At 36.4% G+C, this 17,538-nt stretch overlaps 1 protein-coding gene across 4 annotated transcripts; it reads left to right on the forward strand.

Moving 5' to 3' along the window:
- The first annotated feature begins 452 nt into the window (after positions 1-452).
- On the forward strand, positions 453-16,283 carry LOC146895308 (NKG2-C type II integral membrane protein-like). Of its 4 annotated transcripts, XR_015737424.1 has the most exons (8): positions 461-5,276; positions 5,587-5,688; positions 6,321-6,371; positions 6,643-6,812; positions 8,737-8,837; positions 11,384-11,526; positions 13,241-13,323; positions 15,694-16,283. XR_015737424.1 is itself a non-coding variant. In XM_087904082.1 (7 exons), the coding sequence occupies exons 1-6, from the start codon at positions 5,210-5,212 to the stop codon at positions 10,018-10,020; spliced, it is 609 nt and encodes a 202-aa protein (XP_087760208.1). In that variant the 5' UTR covers positions 453-5,209; the 3' UTR covers positions 10,021-10,068; positions 11,384-11,524. The 4 variants fall into 4 exon arrangements, 2 of the variants coding, with proteins under 2 accessions (XP_087760208.1, XP_087760207.1); XM_087904082.1 differs by lacking the exons at positions 13,241-13,323; positions 15,694-16,283 and adding an exon at positions 9,903-10,068 and having other exon boundaries at positions 453-5,276; positions 11,384-11,524; XR_015737425.1 differs by lacking the exon at positions 5,587-5,688 and having other exon boundaries at positions 459-5,276.
- The last annotated feature ends 1,255 nt before the right edge of the window (positions 16,284-17,538 follow it).

Here is a 17,538-nt window from a genome sequence, read left to right on the forward strand (position 1 = left end):
ACACAAAACAAACTCAATGGCATCTTTGAAGGTTCTTTGTCTCATAAACTTAAGTCAGGTTTTTATTTTCTTTTGATTATTTGTTTTTTAACTTAAAGATACTCTGCACATCTATTATAACTTACAGTTTTGGAATTGAGGGATTCCTTAGTGTGAATGTGTGTGTCTCTGCATCCATCTGCATTTTATACTTTTATTTTCAATCTTTTTCTCTGACTCTTTTTCTTGTTCAGTTCTTTTCTCTTATTATGATTTGTTTTCTTATGATTTATATATTATACTTATTTATTTTAGTATTACTCCTTAGATGCCTGTTTGTTCTCAATGAGAGAAAAATAGAGTGTGGATTCAGATTGAGGAAAGATATGTAAGGAATGAAAGAGGTAGAGGTAGGGGAAACTGCAATCAGAATATATTGTATAAAAATATTTTTCAGTAAAAGAGAAAACTTGACTAAGAATCTTTTGAAAGAGGAAACTAGGTGATTAATCCTCTCTTGCCTTTTGAGAACACATAATAATTATTGTAAGGTACTCGGAAAATCACACACTGAGCTGACCACCATATCCTTTCAATAAGACAAAATGACCTACATTGTAAAGGTGTGATGAGAAAACCTGATTTCAAAGTCAGTCGGGTATGAGAATTTCCTGTTCAGCCTTCAGAGACATATTAGTGAGAAATCTACTTTTCCACTCGTGACTCACCCTGAGCCTCATGGGGCAGACTGCTTAGTTCACTGCCACAGTTATCCTAGATTCTGACATTGACTTTCACATTTTGTTACTCAGCCCCCAGAGGCCTCCTGGGAGCTCCTCACCCACCTCACTGCAGGAGGCCTGACAAGAGAGGGATCTTTCCACTGCTTCCTTGTAATCAGCAGCCCATTCAGTTCAGGGGACACTGAAATGCTCCATGTAGAGCCACTGAGGCACAGTTCTAAGCAGGGAATCAAACTGGAGCATGGATGCCTTTTAGCTCCTCAGGGAAATCCTGTTCATGGAACACACTGGAGGACTGTCTCAAAGTTCTGTCCTTGCTGTCTGTGGAGAGTTAGCCACCTCTTCGTGTTTGTGTTTCCTTATCAATATAATTAAACCTACAACTATAGGAGGCATAATGACGAAGTATTGATTTTAAGTGTTGCAATTTCTCCTCCGTGTATCTTTTGTAACAACATATTGATTTATGCCACAGGGCACAGACCAAGAGCTTGATATGCCAAGCTGGGTGTTAACTTCCTTACATGCTATATTTTGTACATACTTGAACTTAGATTTTAGATGAATAAACAGGGTTATTAGATTACAAATATTTATAATTGTTTACCAGTCACATATTATATTATTCAAAGCAAGAGTTAAATCTAGATCTCGCTGATTAAAGGACTAGGAAATTAAATTAATAAATCAAATTTTCTTATAACTGAATCAGTAATCTGATAAAATGGTTGATTTTTTTATGGAGGAGGGTAATCTATCTATGCGTTATTCTCACTGGTTAATTAATAAAGAAAACTGCTTGGCCTGATAGATCAGACCATAGGTAGTTGGGGAAGACAGAACAGAATTGTAGGAGAAAGAAAGCAGAGGCAGAGAGCTATCTACCATGAAGCTGCCAGGTCAGACATGCTAAATCTTTCTCGGTAGGCCACAACCTCGTGGTGATATACAGATTATTAGAAATGAGTTGAATCAATATGTAAGAGTTAGTTAATAAGAGGCTAGATATAATGGGCCAAGCAGTGTTTAAAAGAATACATTTTCCGTGTAATTATTTCGGGGGTAAGCTAGCCAGGATCTGGACCGCAGGCCACTGCTCCTTCTACAGAGCGGCGCCCAACATGGTAACTAAACCCACTTAAAAACCTGAGAAGGCTTAAAAATAAGGGACAGAGAGTTTAACACAGCTTTTTACTGTTTGTGGGTGGCGTGCTGCAAAGAAATTTCCCTGACTCAGCAGCCGTAGCAGGAAAAAAGCTGTGCAGTTTAAAAATGCAGCTTCCTGGGCTGTGCTGCCATCTCAGTCTCTGTCTGGCTCCTGCAGGAGACAGAGCTTTTGAATGGAGCATTTGGAGTAAAGTGCTAAGGCTTGCTTGATGGCAATGTGGACTGCTGTGTGCCTTGAACTGTGCGCAGCTCAGGGGCACCAAAAGGCTCTAGACAGGAGCAGCTCAGCTCTGCCATGCTGAACTGTGCTGGTCTCAGGCAGGAACTATCGTAATTATCCTAATTACAGTGCAATTAAGGTTTAGACTGGCAGTAAACAGGTGGTACTGTATTACCTCTACATGGCGCGAGTTAAGTTTTTAAGAAGTGCTTGACATTATAAGAAATGCTCCAGGATAATAAAGAATTACAGATTCACAATAGGACAGATTCAGACATAAAAGACCTCTAAATGGGTCATAGGGTTGGATGACTGTACAGAGGCTTGGGAGAGAGAAGAAAGGAAATATAGAGAATAAAGTTAATGCCTTAAAAAAAGTAAAGTCTTTACAGAGACAGAATACAGATAGTTATAGATCAAAAAAATAAACAAAAATAAGCTACATAAAAATAGAAAATTCAGAGAGGGTCTGGATTATGTATTTTATTGTGTTTTCTTTAAAATTTTAACTCTGAAGGAGCTAAGTACAGAGAGACGTTTCATTATATGGGCTGCCAAGCTAAACCAAATGGATATAAGGGTATTATGACTTCATAATTTGGATCTAAGGATACGATACTTTGAAAAAGAGATCCTTCTTTTGTTTTCACAGAGGATGAGACCCTGTGGATTGCTTCTATTCCAATATGGTATGATAGACCACGTCCTCCTGAAAGGTTGCTGTGAACACCCTCAAAAAATTACTTCATTCAACTGCCAACTGAGATGAACCTAGCACACAGGTTTTACCATGAAAGACCAGATTAACAGTGCCCCTATACAGCAGGAAGTAGTATGGAGAGAAATAACTGTGACCATATTCCCAAATATTGTTTATAAATGTTTTTACATTTAAAGGGGGATATGATATAGATATGAATAATTTGCATTGGTATGGATTTTAAGGTCAATTTTGTTATATGTATATGTATTTCTGCTCTTGATTAAGGTATTGTGATTGTGTAGTTTATTTTAAAAATGTAATGTATTATTAGAAATATAGGTTTTTAATGGATAATTGTCAATGATAGTCAAGCTTGTAATCACGTTAGTTAGATTTTCTAGATATGTAGAGATATATTTTAGTTAGATAGGCACTCTTCATATCTTTCAAAGACTACAGAATATGGCATTTTAAATGTTTTAATACTTAGGGTTTTTCATGACAATGAGACACGTCTGCTCCTGGTAGACGTGAAGAGGCTCCTTATAGAGTTTGATAGCCATTTGGGCAAGAAACTGCTCATGCCTGGACTGTTGCATAAACTGGACGTAAGGAACCCGCAGAGAGAGGACTGTTGAACTTGCCTACAGGTGAGATGGTCTTTTGGGGTTCCTGATTCATGAAAGAGTCTGCGAGACATTCTGCAGGACACAGCAGATAGTGACTGAACTGTCTTTGAAATTTCCTGCTTCATGGAAATGTCTGCTGGATACTATTGGTCTGTAGGCCGAAGATGGATGCCCCAATGGTGCAGAGGGACTTTGGGCGACTGTCCAGGCAGCGAGATGTCTCTATCATTTCTAGAGTTTTGGAAGTTGCTTCTTTCTTGTTTGCTGAGGTAATATTATATCCTTCTGGAGTCTTTGATGGAGTTGAAGAATGGTTAGTTATAGTTATAGTTTTCCTTAGTTATGATAAAAGATAAAATAGAAATAGATATTATAACTATAATTCTTGCTTTATAGCTGTTTTGCTATATGTAATTTTACTATGTTAAAATGGAAACCTTTCTTTTTTGTTTAAACAGAAAAAGAGGAAATGATGTAGGTGGGTCTTCTGTATTTCTGTGGCTTTCATTGGCTATTTGATAAAGAAACTGCTTGGCCTGATAGGTCAGAACTTAGGTGGCTGGAGTAAACAGAACTGAATTCTGGGAGGAAGAAAGCAGAGGAGGAGAGCCAGTGCCATGAAGCTGACAAGTCAGACTTGCTGAATCTCTCCCAGTAAGACACCACCTCATGGTGCTACACAGATTACTAAATATGGGTTAAAGCAAGATGTGAGAATTAGCCAATAAGAGGCTACAGATAATGGGCCAGGTAGTGTTTAAATGGATACAGTTTCTGTATAATTATTTCAGGTAAAGCTAGCTGGGTGGGAAGCAGGAAGTGGCCCGCCATTCATTCTACAGATTTTAATAATCACATGTTATCCCTTTGTTAGCTTCAAAGTTTAGCACTAAATCAATAACAAATCATTGCATGAAATAAAATAAATATTAAAAATCTCCCTTGAAAAAAATAATTTTGAAGTGTTTCAAATATTGTTCATTTTACACATGTTTATTATGACACAAAATCTTTTTCAATATTTACAATACCTTTAATTATTTTTGCAATGTCTCAGAACCCTAATTTAAAAGCAAGTGGTTCATTTTATTAAACTCATATAAAATATTAACCCAAAATAAGATAATGTAAACAATTAAATATATCAATGTTCATAGTCACTATTTAGATCATTATATTTTTACTTCTTATTAAATTTAAACAATTAAAATTGACACATAATATATTCTGCTACAGCATTGGGCTGTTTCATGAAGGCATTATGTCATTTAGTATCACTTGCTACAAATTTGCTACTGTTCTTCCATAACAAGATTTAAATAATTATTCTGTTTCAAAAGATATATTATGTGTTGTGACATTGGGGACATATGTTGGGTGAGATTGAGGACATATGGAAACTAAATTCAATGTATAATTTTATCCTTAATTAGTAAATCTTCTTGTCTCACTAATTTTTTTTCAGTTTTCCTTATTGTACTAATTGGTCAAATTTGTAGTGTGTTTTTAAACTATAACACATGAACTCAAGACCCAAGTTAAAATTAGATGTTTCAGCTGTACAAAAGCTCCAGTTCTCTGGGCTCCTTTGTGACTGCATCAGGATGTCTTCATAAGTAGAATGACCATAGCTCCTCAGAGAGCTGTAGACATGAGTCATGAGTCATCTGCTCAGAATTGAACACGTGGCTCAGGACCCACGGAAACAGCAAAGGAAACCTAGGGGCACTCACAGCTCCATTTCAGTAACACCGCAGGAAATCAGCTGATGGAACTCAGCCTTCATAATGCTTCCCAGAAACATCTCAAGATCAACAGGCACAGCTACTTCAAAAGTAAGGCATTGAATGGACCTTCAGTGTAACTGTTCTGGGGTGGTAACTGGCAAGCAGACAGGAATAGACTCCTTACTGGAAGAAAAAGAAACTCTAACCTGACCCATGCTGTTATGTTTAAAATTTGAGCAGTTTTAATTCAGTGTTGCAAGAATATATGATCATTTTATTCACTAGAAATGCAATGATATTACCTACAGACCGATTGCAGCATTGGGGAGAGCCAGGGGCTGTGTTTATTCTTCTGATTCTCTGAGTTCTCTTCTGTCTACATGCTGTGAACATCTGTGTCCATTTTCTATTTCTGCAGAAATTTTATCACCTCCAGAGAAGCTTATCTCTGTGATCCTGGGCATTGTCTGGTTTGCTTTATTGGTCACCTTGATGATAATGACCAGAGTTATCTTTCCATGTAAGAATATTTTAGAGAAATTATAAAGGAGCTTTCGTCTGTAATGATGACATGTCTTTCATTGCTTCTTCCTAATGAGGAAAATGCTTTTAATTTCAAGTACATATGTGGACTAAATGTGAAATTTTTATTCTAATTTTGTCAAAGTTATAAAGAAGAGGGGCATTATAATGTTTCCTTTTAAATACATAAATTATGATTTTGCAATTTAACAACATGTTATAGAATATTTAACTGAGAAATAAACTAGTTTTGAAAGTGTTTTCGTCACCCTATGGGTTGTCCTGTAAAAACATTGAAATTTAGCAATATATTGAACTAATTCTTTCCAAAGCTTTTACCATATTACTCATATCATAGCCATTACAATAGTATTTTATATTATTCTAATTCAAATAGCACATAAATTTTAAACTAAGGAATTAAAATTATTATGATTACTTTAGATGTCAAATTTACTAAGAATTACATTAACCCTCCAGATACTAAACTAAAGGAGCAAACCCACCACTTCCTAACTAGAAGTCAGAAAGGTATACTTTGCATGCCAGTGTTGTGATACTTGATAATAATCTTTCGTCAGCATTTTACATTACTAAGTAAATTTACTAAGAATTACTTTAACTTTCCAGATACTGAACCAAAGGAGCAGATCCAACCCTCCCCGAACACAAGTCTGAAAGGTACACTTTGCTTATAAAAAGTTCTGATGCTTGTACACATTATATTTTGTGTTTAACTTAAACCAGGCCAAGATAATGATGTATTTATAGGAAGAGAAAGACTAGACATATAACTATGGTCCAGGGGTTGCTACTGTACTTGAGTATGTTTGAGTCTGTATTTTGTTTTCTAAGGACCAGCATCTGGAATTCATAGCTATATTTATACATGGATGCTCAAAACTGTGCAAACATAAATTAACTTTCATTATCAAATTCCTGTTGCTTCTAGATAATAATCTTTCTTCAGCACTCCCTTGTGGTTCTTGTCCAAAGGAATGGATGTCATATTCCCACAGTTGTTATTACATTAGTGGGGAGAAAAAAAATTGGATTGACAGTTTGGTGTCCTGCAAAGCCAAAAACTCTAGTCTACTTTATATAGATAGTAAAGAAGAGCAGGTAAGTGCTGCTGTGTGTCAATCATTGTTTAACCTTTTTTCCTGTCAGTGTGATGGGTGTGAAGTCTATTCATATTCTTATACATGTTTCATATATTTACAACTCTGTATAACATTTCATTGTTTTATTTTATAAGTTTTTATTTATATGGGTACTGGTAGTGAATACTTATTTCCAGATATTTCTTATTTTATGAAAACCATTCTTGTACAAGTGCATTTAATATGAAATTAACTTTGCTATTTAATTTTACCATAGACAAAAGTATCTAAATGTGTATGATAGTTAATATTGATCAGAATGTGAATAGGTACAAACAATTATAGTCAGATAACTAAACAGACACATTCATTTCCTTCATTTCCCTTCCCTATGCATACTCTTACTAGGTCTTCCCGCACAAAACCTTTTAATCTGGAATTTTCTAGTCATTCAGAAAGGAAATTGTTCTTACCTGTATGCTGGATGTTATTCTGTAGAAACTGGACATGCAGGACCCATAGAGAAATGACTACTAAACTTGCATAAAGCTGATTTTACTGTAATTAACGGCACATGCATTTGAGTTTTAAAAGACTGTGATCAGACATAAGTATGCATTTTTGCATAGAAATCCTGCAATTCAATGGTTACCAAATTGTGGGTTGCAAGCCCTTTGAGGGTTGAGGACCCTTTCACAGGGGTCACCTAGGACCATAGGGAATATTAGATATTTAAGTTAAGATTCATAACAGTAGAAGTATTACAGTTATGAAGTAGAAAACAAAAATAATTTTATGGTTTTGGGGCACCACAGCAGGAGGAATTGTATAAAAGCATTGTAGCATTTGGAAGTTTGAGAACCAACACATTGTTCTTACAGCAAGTCATTGATCTATGCTCCTGCATTGATTTGCAGTTTGCATAATTATACGTCTGTATTATACAAGCATAACATTCTAAAACCCACTCTATCTGGTGATTCTTGAAGGAAGAAGTGAGTGTTACACCCTCAAAGACAGAGGCATCTTATATGGCCATTTGTACTTATGGGATACCTGACACCATATCCCCACCCTGATGTTTTTCAGAAAGTTAGAGAAGCCCTTCATATGACCAATTACCCTATTAGGTGCTTTCAGCCTTGCCTAATGCTGTTGGCCAGTCTGTCTTATACATGGAGAAGTGATCTCATAATCTACATTTATTGTTTGGGTTCTGAAAGAGAGCATGTAGGGTTATTTTCTTCCATTAGATAATAGACACAGGATGTCCTGCCTTTCTGTAGTCCCCCATCTTCAGGTGTCTAGACATTTCAGCTTTTTGTTTCAGCCTTTAAAACTCTTTGCTTATGTCCTTTATTATAACTCTCCAAATTTGCCCTTTATTTATAACAGTAGTCAAGAGAAGATTTAATACTACCCTTTCAGTAACCCACCCCTATAGTGAGAGACAGTAGTTGAGGCTCAGCTACTTAGTGATAACATGGTACTCAAAAAACAAAAACTAAGTCCACTGCATCACTCGTTTCCTCAATAGTAAACCATGACCTTCCCTTTAAAACTAAACTGTGAGAAACAATAGAAGAATTGATTTGAACACAATACCCAAAGAATTTCATACATAACTTTTGAAATTTGTTTGAACACCTGTTATGAATGTGTTTTTAGCATAAATATCTATTAAGTTGCATAGATCAATTGCCAAAAATTGATCTTTTATTCTTTTATAAAAGAATAAAACTTATAACTATAAACATTTAAAAGTTAATTCTAAGTCAACAACATGACATATATATGTGAATGTTTTGGCAATGTAAGAAATCTTCTCAACTTTAATAAGTAGATTTACATTGGATAATAAACATACTCTGACAGAATATACTAACACATTTAAAAAATAATAAGAGCCTTCATACTGATAAAATTTCTTGATTCGCTGGTAGGAATTTCTGATATCCCTCTCAGTGTTCGCATGGACTAGCGTCTTTCGGGAGAGCAGAGATCACCCCTGGGTTTGGAAAAAAGACTCAACGTTCAAACCAAAGTAAGTTTTTATGAATAATGCTATAGATAAGAAAAATATTATACAAAGAAAGCCTCAAGGAATGGTGTCTGTAAATGAAGCTGAAATATTGACATGCTATTAATGGTTGTCATGCCACCTCCTGAGGAGTCTGTGTGACCCCTCATGAGAGATGTGGCACAAACTAAATAAAGCGTGCCCACAGTGAAGGGGTGTGTGTGCTGTGCTCCCTGCATTGAAGCCCTTGTACTTTTGGGATTACCTGCTTATGTTTTAGGAACACAGTCTTGTTTCTTCTGAAAGGGAAGATAGGGTGGTTAAGTTTCCAGAGTCTACTGATGAGACATTGCCTTATACAGGAGTAATGATGGTAATGGAAGAAGATGGGTTAGCATTCAAGGGAAAAAGTTTCCCAGGTTTGATCTGGTGCTTAGTAAATAAAGAAGAAAAGGCAAACTTAATTAAGCAATTAATACATATTCAGCAAAAATGGGATAAGGATAGAAGAGAGAGAGAAATGCCTGTAACATCTTGAGATTGGTTTTAGGGGAAGGTTTGGAAAGTTGTTAGAAATAGAAAGAGTTTTACTGTATATTCTGCAGAAACATAAAAATACTGTAGTTTGCCCTCCTTCTGCTTCTCATTTGGTCCTAAGGAGTTAAGAACTGTGTTCCAATTTGGGTTTCAGTCTCCATCTCCATCCATCGCCAGATGAAGTATCTATGGTGATAAGCAAAATATTCATCAGTATGGTTATGGGCCAAGGCCAGTTCAGGCACCCTCTCCTCTCCTGTCCAGGGAACAATCTGGGGACCTCTCCTTAGGCCTGGGAACTCCTTTAGAATCAAGTCTCTTGCAAACCCTAAAATGGCTCCCTAAGTTGAGATATATACTTCCCTGTTCCCATATCCATCTTTCCTCCCTCCACCCCATCCCATTCCCCCAAGCTTTCCCCAATCCTCCCCTACTCCCATCTCTTTAACCATCTCCCCTTCCTTCCACACCCCCCCTCCCATGCACCCAAGTTTGCCTGGCAATCTTATCTACTTCTAATATCCAGGAGGATAACTATATGATTTTCTTCAGGTTCACCTTCTTATTTAGCTTCTCTAGAAGTCAGGATCAGAGGGAACCTTCATCCGATGATGGATGGAGACAGAGACCCACAATGGAGCACTGGACTGAACCCCCAAGGTCCAAATGAAGAGCAGAAGGAGGGAGAACCTGAACAAGGAAGTCAGGACCGCGAGGGGTGCGTTCACCCACTGATAAAAGGGGACTGATCTAATGTGAGCTCACCAAGGTCAGCTGGACTGGGACTGAACGAGCACATGATCAAACCGGATTCTCTGAATGTGGCTGACATGGGGACTGTCTGAGAAGCCATTGATAATGGCACTGGGAATTGTTTCGTCTACATATACTGGCATTTTGGGATCCTAGTCTCTTGTGATGCTCACCTTTCTAGACCTTGAGGGAGGGGGGAGGAACTTGAACTTCCCACAGGGCAGGAAACCCAGACTGCTCTTAGGACTGGAGAGGGAGGAGGAGAGGGAGTGGGGGGAGTGGAAGGGTATTGGGAGAAGGGGAGTAAGTGGAAATTTTTATAAATTAAAAAAAAACCTGTAGTTTGTGTGATTGGTAACCACAACTAATTGTTCTTAGTTCAAAATGCCATAAACTCATAGTCTATATAATGATTATTATAAAAACTAATGCCAAGTCATGTCTAGCATGACCAACCACAGACTCTCACTGGGAACAACTTTCTGATTAAAATCTTTTCTCATGTATCTGATATGATGATTCTAAATATAATATGTACCACATGAAAAAACAACACATGCTGGTAAGCAATCTTTTCTGTATATAGGATGAGCCTCATGTATAGTAAGTACACATTCAGATGCAATTCCATTGAGTCTTGTGTCTGTTTGTCATTCACCTATTCCTGAGAACCTTTTCCCTCACTTACAGTGCTCCGGTGTTGTGAGAGGAGGCCACTTGTTTATTCCTAACTGCTCAGACCCAGAATAATCACACAAAAACTGTATTAACTAAATCACTGCTTGACCCATTCACTCTAGCTTCTTATTGGCTAACTCTTACATATTAATTTACCCTATTTCCATTATTCTGTGTTTAGCCACCAGACTGTGGCTTACAGGGAAAAGTTCCAGCATTATATCTGGAAGGGCTACATGGCTTCTCTCTGACTCCATCTTTTCTCTCCCAGCATTCAGTTGAGTTTCCCAGCTTATCTCTACCCTGCTATTGGCTCAAAACAGTTTCTTTATTAACCAATGTTATTCACAGCATGCAGAGGGAAATCTCACATTACCCCAGTTGATCTAGTCCATCACAGATGCTGACTTTCGTGAACTGATCATGTGAATTTGAAGAATGGGCTACTTGGCTTTCATAATGATCAGAATTTACAACACCATAATGAAGATACCATTGCCGACTTGCCTGAGATCCTTCTTTTGCACACATTTATAGAAGTCACTCATTTAATAGATTATCCACTTAAAGTATATATGCATTCCGTGTTTCTACCATTGCAGGATAAGAGAAGTTTCCCATGTCGAACGAAACTGTGCCGTGTTGTCATCCTCTAGCATCACAGCAGGAAAGTGTACAGATTTACATATATATCTTTGTAAGCATAAGCTCAACAACTAAAACACCTGCCCTTGGAGTCTGTCAGGTAATGTTGCATTTTATAACCTGAAAATAGGATTAAGATTGTGTACATATTAAAGTGAATTATGTTATTTATTCTAATAGTGATTTTTTCAAAAAAACATTGAAGAATATTAGAAACATGAAAATACAAATATTACTTGTTTATCTCAACCTTTTTGCTCAAGATACACTTATAATGTTAAATTTTATAACAGAGTACATATATCCAAAGACCGTTCCTATAGAAGTCCTGTTACATTTCAAATTTACCATCCAATGTGTTTTTGTCATAGGACATTCTAGAATTACTTGGCTGGAAGCTAAAGATGATAAACTGAGTTTCCTTAGCACAACTAGGTTTTTCATTTATTAACTACATTTCCATATGTACATACACTTTCTCTTCCCTTCCCAACTTCTCTCCCCTGCACCATCCTCTCCTCTTCTGTGTCTGTTCAGAAAAGGCTGATCTCCCTAGCATATCAACAAATATGGTATATCAAGTTGAAATAAGACTGGGCACCTTCCCTCATATTAAGGATGAATGAGGCAACTGGTAGAAAGAAAAAGGGTCCCAAAACGTAAGCAAAAGTGACAGAAGCAGACACCACCCCATCTGTTAGGAATTCCATAAGAAGACCAATCTACATAACTGTAACATACATGAAGAGGAACTAGATAAGTCTCAAGAAGTCTCCCTGATTGTCACTTCTATCCCATTGAGACCCTTTAGGTCCATGTTAGTAGCTTCTGTGGGTTTTCTTGTGATGTCCTGAACCCTTCTGGTTCCTAGAATCCTTCTTCCACTTTCGCCATAAGGATTTGTCAAGTTTCAACTAGTGGCTCTCGGCTGGTGTTTATGTCAGGTTCTTGTCTATGAGAATAGCAGAATATCATTAAGAATAATCTCATTAACATTTTTTCTGTCATGTTTGGTTCTATTTTAGTTATCCTATTTGTTGTTGTTGTTTCATTGGAAGTTGAATATTGTTCTTTTTAAGGTCTGTGGAATTGGAATGGAATTTGGATGGAGATTGCATAGAATCTGTAGATTGTTTTTGGTAAAATGTTCATTTTTACTATGATAATCTACTGATCCAAGAACATAGGAAGTATTTCTATCTTCTAATATCTTCATCAAAGACTTGAAGCTCTTGTCATACATGACTTTTCAATTGCTTTCTTTGATTTACCCAAAGTATTTTACATTATTTGAACCTATTGTGGTGGGTATTAGTTCTTTGAATTCCTTTGAAGCCCATTTGTAATTTATATCTAAAAGAACTACTGACTTTTTAAAGTTATTCTCGTATCTAGCCACTATGCTGAGAGTGTTTATGAGATGTAGGTGTGCCCTGCTAGAATTTTTGGAGTCACTTTTGTATGTAATTATATCATTTGCAAATTATATTACTTTGACTTCTTCCTTTTCAATTTGTGTTTCTTTCATCTTCTTCACTTGTCATATTATTTCAGCTAGAATTGCAAGTACTATATTGAATCGATATGGATAAAGTTGCCAGCCTTGTCTCATTCCTGATTTTACTGGAATTGCTTTGAATTTTTCTCATTTAATTTGTTATTGGCTATCAGCTTGCTGAATATTGCCTTTACTATATTTAAAAATGTTCCCTGTATCCCTGATCTTTCCAGTACTTTTTCATGAAGGGTTTTGGTTTCTGTCAATGGCTTTTTCAGCATCTAAGGATATGATCATGTGTGTTTTTTTCTTTCAGTTTGTTTATATATTGGATTACAATGAAAAAATTTATATGTTGAACCATCCCTGCATCTCTGGAACCAAGACTCCTTGATCCTGGTGAGTGATCCTTATGATGTGTTCTTGGATTCAATTTGCAAATATTTTATTGAGTATTATGCATCCATGTTAGTGTTTATGAGGAAAATTGGTTTGTAATTCTCTTCTTTCGCTGAGTCTTTTTGTATTTTGGGTACCAGTGTGACTGTGGCCTCTTAAAATAAATTTGGCAATGTTTCTGAAATTATTTCTTTTATAGTTTCAGTATCATAGATCTGCAAAGCTTGTAAGGAAAAAAATTAAATTCACATATAAAATATTTTCAACTTCGTAACATTTTTAATGGCCCTTTAATCAATGTCTTGTGTCTATTGCTTCTTCCTTTTGTTTTTAAATACTCTTTCACAGTCATTAATGTTGTGTGTTTGCATGTGTGTGCATACACACACACACACACACACACACACATCATTGCCCATGTACAGAAGTCAAAGGACAGTTTACAGGAGTTGGTTCTCTCTTTCTAATGTATGGGAATAGGGTTTAAACTCAGTTTAAAAAGTTTTGTGGCAAACACATTTACCCGTTGAGTCTTCCCACACCCTTTGTTTCGTTTTGAAGACAGTGTTTAACTGTTTAGCACAGTCTGATATCAAACTGTCAGCAAGCATTCTGAATCTTAACAGCAGAGACTTACATCTGTGTGTCGCAAACCTTGGCTTTCTGTCTCTTCAATTGAATCTACTTTGGTCCTTATAAACCTTTTTTGTTATAATTTTTTCCTTAATTATAATTTTGCAGTTTATTGTTTTCCACTTTCTGCTTCGTTTGTTGAGAATTGCAACTTGTTTCTGATTTCACTTTTTATGAATTCATGTCATACTAAAGTCTTCCTTCTGTAATTTTGCCTTTGAAAAAATTAATTTTCATAAGAATAATTGTGCTTTTATAATTCTTAATTGTGAAAGGCCATTAAGTACATAACAGTAATGAAATATTATTTGTGGTTGGCATAGCTCTTACAACTTAAATTAAGCCATTTCAATTATTTTATATTTTACCACGAGGCCTGTGGTTTGTTACCTTTAGCATCTTGGGCAACTTCATGGAGTCTCTGACTCCACCTACTCTCTCTCTCTCTCTTTCTCTCTCTCTCTCTCTCTCTCTCTCTCTCTCTCTATATATATATATATATATATATATATATATATATACATATGTGTGTGTGTGTGTGTGCTCAGATTTCCCCTCTGCCTTTGCTCTGCTAAGCCATTGACCAAAAAAGCCTTATTCATCAACCAATAAAAGCAGAATATATACAGAAAGACATCCTACATCAACAAGAAGTACTTTTTACTAGTTTATTGTAAATTTGACACAACCTGGGAAGAGGGAGTCTCCGTTGAGAAATTGCATTGATCAGATTAGGCATGTGGTTGCCACAGGGAGAGGTTGTCCTGACTGACGGCAGATATGGGCATGGCCAGCCCAGCCCATTGTCTGTGGCACCACTCCTAGCTACATAGTGCTGAATTGTATAAGAAAGCTAGAGATGGAAGAAGCAAGATACGAGCCTTCATGATCTCTGCTTCAGTTCCTGCCCTGGCTTCCTTCAGTGATGAATGTGACCTGGAAGTATGTGTTGAAACAAATCATTTCCTTACTTTGTTGTTTTTGGTTTAAATGTTTAATCATAAAAACAGGAAAGCAAACCAAAGAACTAGGCTATCTTACCTTTAGTTTTGGCTAGTCTGTTGTGTGGTCCCAAGTATGAATTTATGTTGAACCCAGACATCTGTTGAAGCTTTCTTATTTTTTTGGTGACATACAATTCAAATGTCTGAAGATATTTCAATTAGAATTTTGTATACAGCTGTAAGACAAGGAGTGTTCACGACATCTCAACCAGTTGAATACCCTAAGCTTCCCATATTTTATAAGTTTACGAAAATGTCTAAAGCACAGTTACTTGGAATAAAATATCTGAGACCTCCTGCTGTAGAGCTGAGATTACTGTGAACTGAATCAGGCCAAAGAACCCAAGAATGAGCACAGGAAAAGAAGGACGGTTGCAGATACAACCCAGTGGTTGCATGGGAAGTTGCATGTCTAGAATTGTACCCTCAAAGTGCTCCCCAGCACCTTGAACGAAGTGACAAGAATCTCCATGGCTCAAATATAATATGTACTCACTTTTCTGTGTTAATGCCCGAGGATAATATTATTAATATGTTGCTTAAATCCCTAGCATTTTACAAAGCACTCATGAGTAACACATTTATTGGAAACACAAATGTCTATTCTAAAAAGAAAATTAGATTTGTGGATGTGGCATTTTCGTCCATGTTTATCTTTTCTATTCTCCATGCATTTTACCTCCTGTACAGCTGTCTCCCTCCATATTACTCATTGCTTCCTTTTACCTTACAGATTTCCTGTACCCTTCAGAAGAACTTGTGGCTGGACTCCAAAGGATAATCTTCTCCTTCATGGTAGAAAAAACAATTATCACCTGTGAGAAAGTTTTATATGATTATAAGGAAGTTTTCACTCTGAGCATTGGAAGTCTCTGTATATTGATTTTCATATTTATGTAATTAAAACTTTGTCAAATATTTGTTTGGAATTCATCATAAGAATAATGATAGAATTATTGCCTAGTGATTTTTATATCTATATGTTATGATTTTGTAACTCAAAGACATGCTCTGCAAACCTTTATGAAGATGTTAATTAATATTGTAACTTGTTACATTAACTATTGCAGTGTTTGTAGTTTTGACCTTTAGGTTTTTATAATATTGTCCTTCAAGTTTAATTTCTATAATAATTTTCAGTATTAAATAATTTTATTATATTTTCTTATATTTTGCTATAAGAAAATTTCAAACTGATAAATTAAAATTTATTTTTGTAGACATATTAATTATTTCAGAGTGCCTCTTGTAATTAAGGACAGACCATTGTCTCCTCAATAAACCCCAGCCAAAATACACAATAAATGCCAAAGTTCCAATATTTGCACAGGTTTATTTGTCTTGATCTCAGACTACACAAAAGTAATCAACGCTTTCAGGGAAAATAAACAATAAAAATTAGTCAATGAATCTTCACAGATAAAGACTTTAGGAAAACATTTATTCATATACAGTGTTGAAAGGAAATATTTGAAATCACTATTTCCTCTGGTACCAATTGCCTCAAATTTGCTACTCCTTTTACATGACAATATTTGAACAATTGCTATGTTTCAAAAGAGTCATTTTGTGCCATGACTTTGCGAACATTTGTTGTTTAAGTGTTTCTTTGTTTTCCTTATATGGGGATGGATTTAGAGATATGTGCTTGACATTTTTCTGTGCATATGTGTATTAGTGTGTGTTCCATTTTATATGTACCAGCCTATGATAGTGCAAGTAATGTATACATGCCTGTTTATAACTATGAACAATGCAAAGTCATTAAATATCAATGCTGTTGCAGGGAAATAATTTCTAATCTTTGATATGTTATTTCCATTGCTGTACAAAAGAGCAGTTGACATCTTGCAATAGTTGTTACAACATTAGTGTACAAAGAAAAACGTGAAGTTAGAGTTTGATTTCCTGTCCCATGAGAATTCTGCTTTGTAGACTAGCGGGATAGATGAACGGCTATGGTATTTTATGTGCAAGGCTGAGGACCAGCATTTGAAACAACAGAAACCATATAAGTACTTGACAGATGTACCCTCAAGCAGGTAATCCCAGACTGTGGGAGGCAGAGACAGAAGGTTGTTAGAGTTAAAAAGGACAGCTAGATAAGGATGGCGGGAAGATTGTGTGTTCCCTTACCGGACTTGTGTGGCGGTCAGGAACACACTTACCCCTCCATTGTATCTTCTGCTACAAGATAAGAGCCACTCGCTGGTCAGAAGTCTCCCTGCCTGCAGTCTTACCTTGCTGCAGGCAGGCCTTTAGAACAAAGGGACCCCCTTCCATTTGCACTCACCGCCTGTCCTGGCCTCGGTGCCCACCCAGGCAGAGTTGGAGGAATTTAAGCCCCGAAAAAGGGAGAGAGGAAAAGTAGGGGTTCCAGGCAGAAAGCCGGGATGGCATAGGAGGAGAGAGGGTTTTGCTGGGGGAAGCGGCCCCATTGGAGTAGCCAGGGAGATAAGGATGGCGGGTTCCCAGTAAAAATTAAATAAAAAAAAAAGATAAAAAAATTAAAAAATTTAAAAAATAATAATAATAAAAATAAAGAAAAGAAAACGCTTTACTGAGTCAGGTAAGCCAG

This window comes from Myodes glareolus, chromosome 3 (genome assembly GCF_982192425.1).
Source record: "Myodes glareolus chromosome 3, mMyoGla1.1, whole genome shotgun sequence".
NCBI lineage: Eukaryota > Metazoa > Chordata > Mammalia > Rodentia > Cricetidae > Myodes > Myodes glareolus.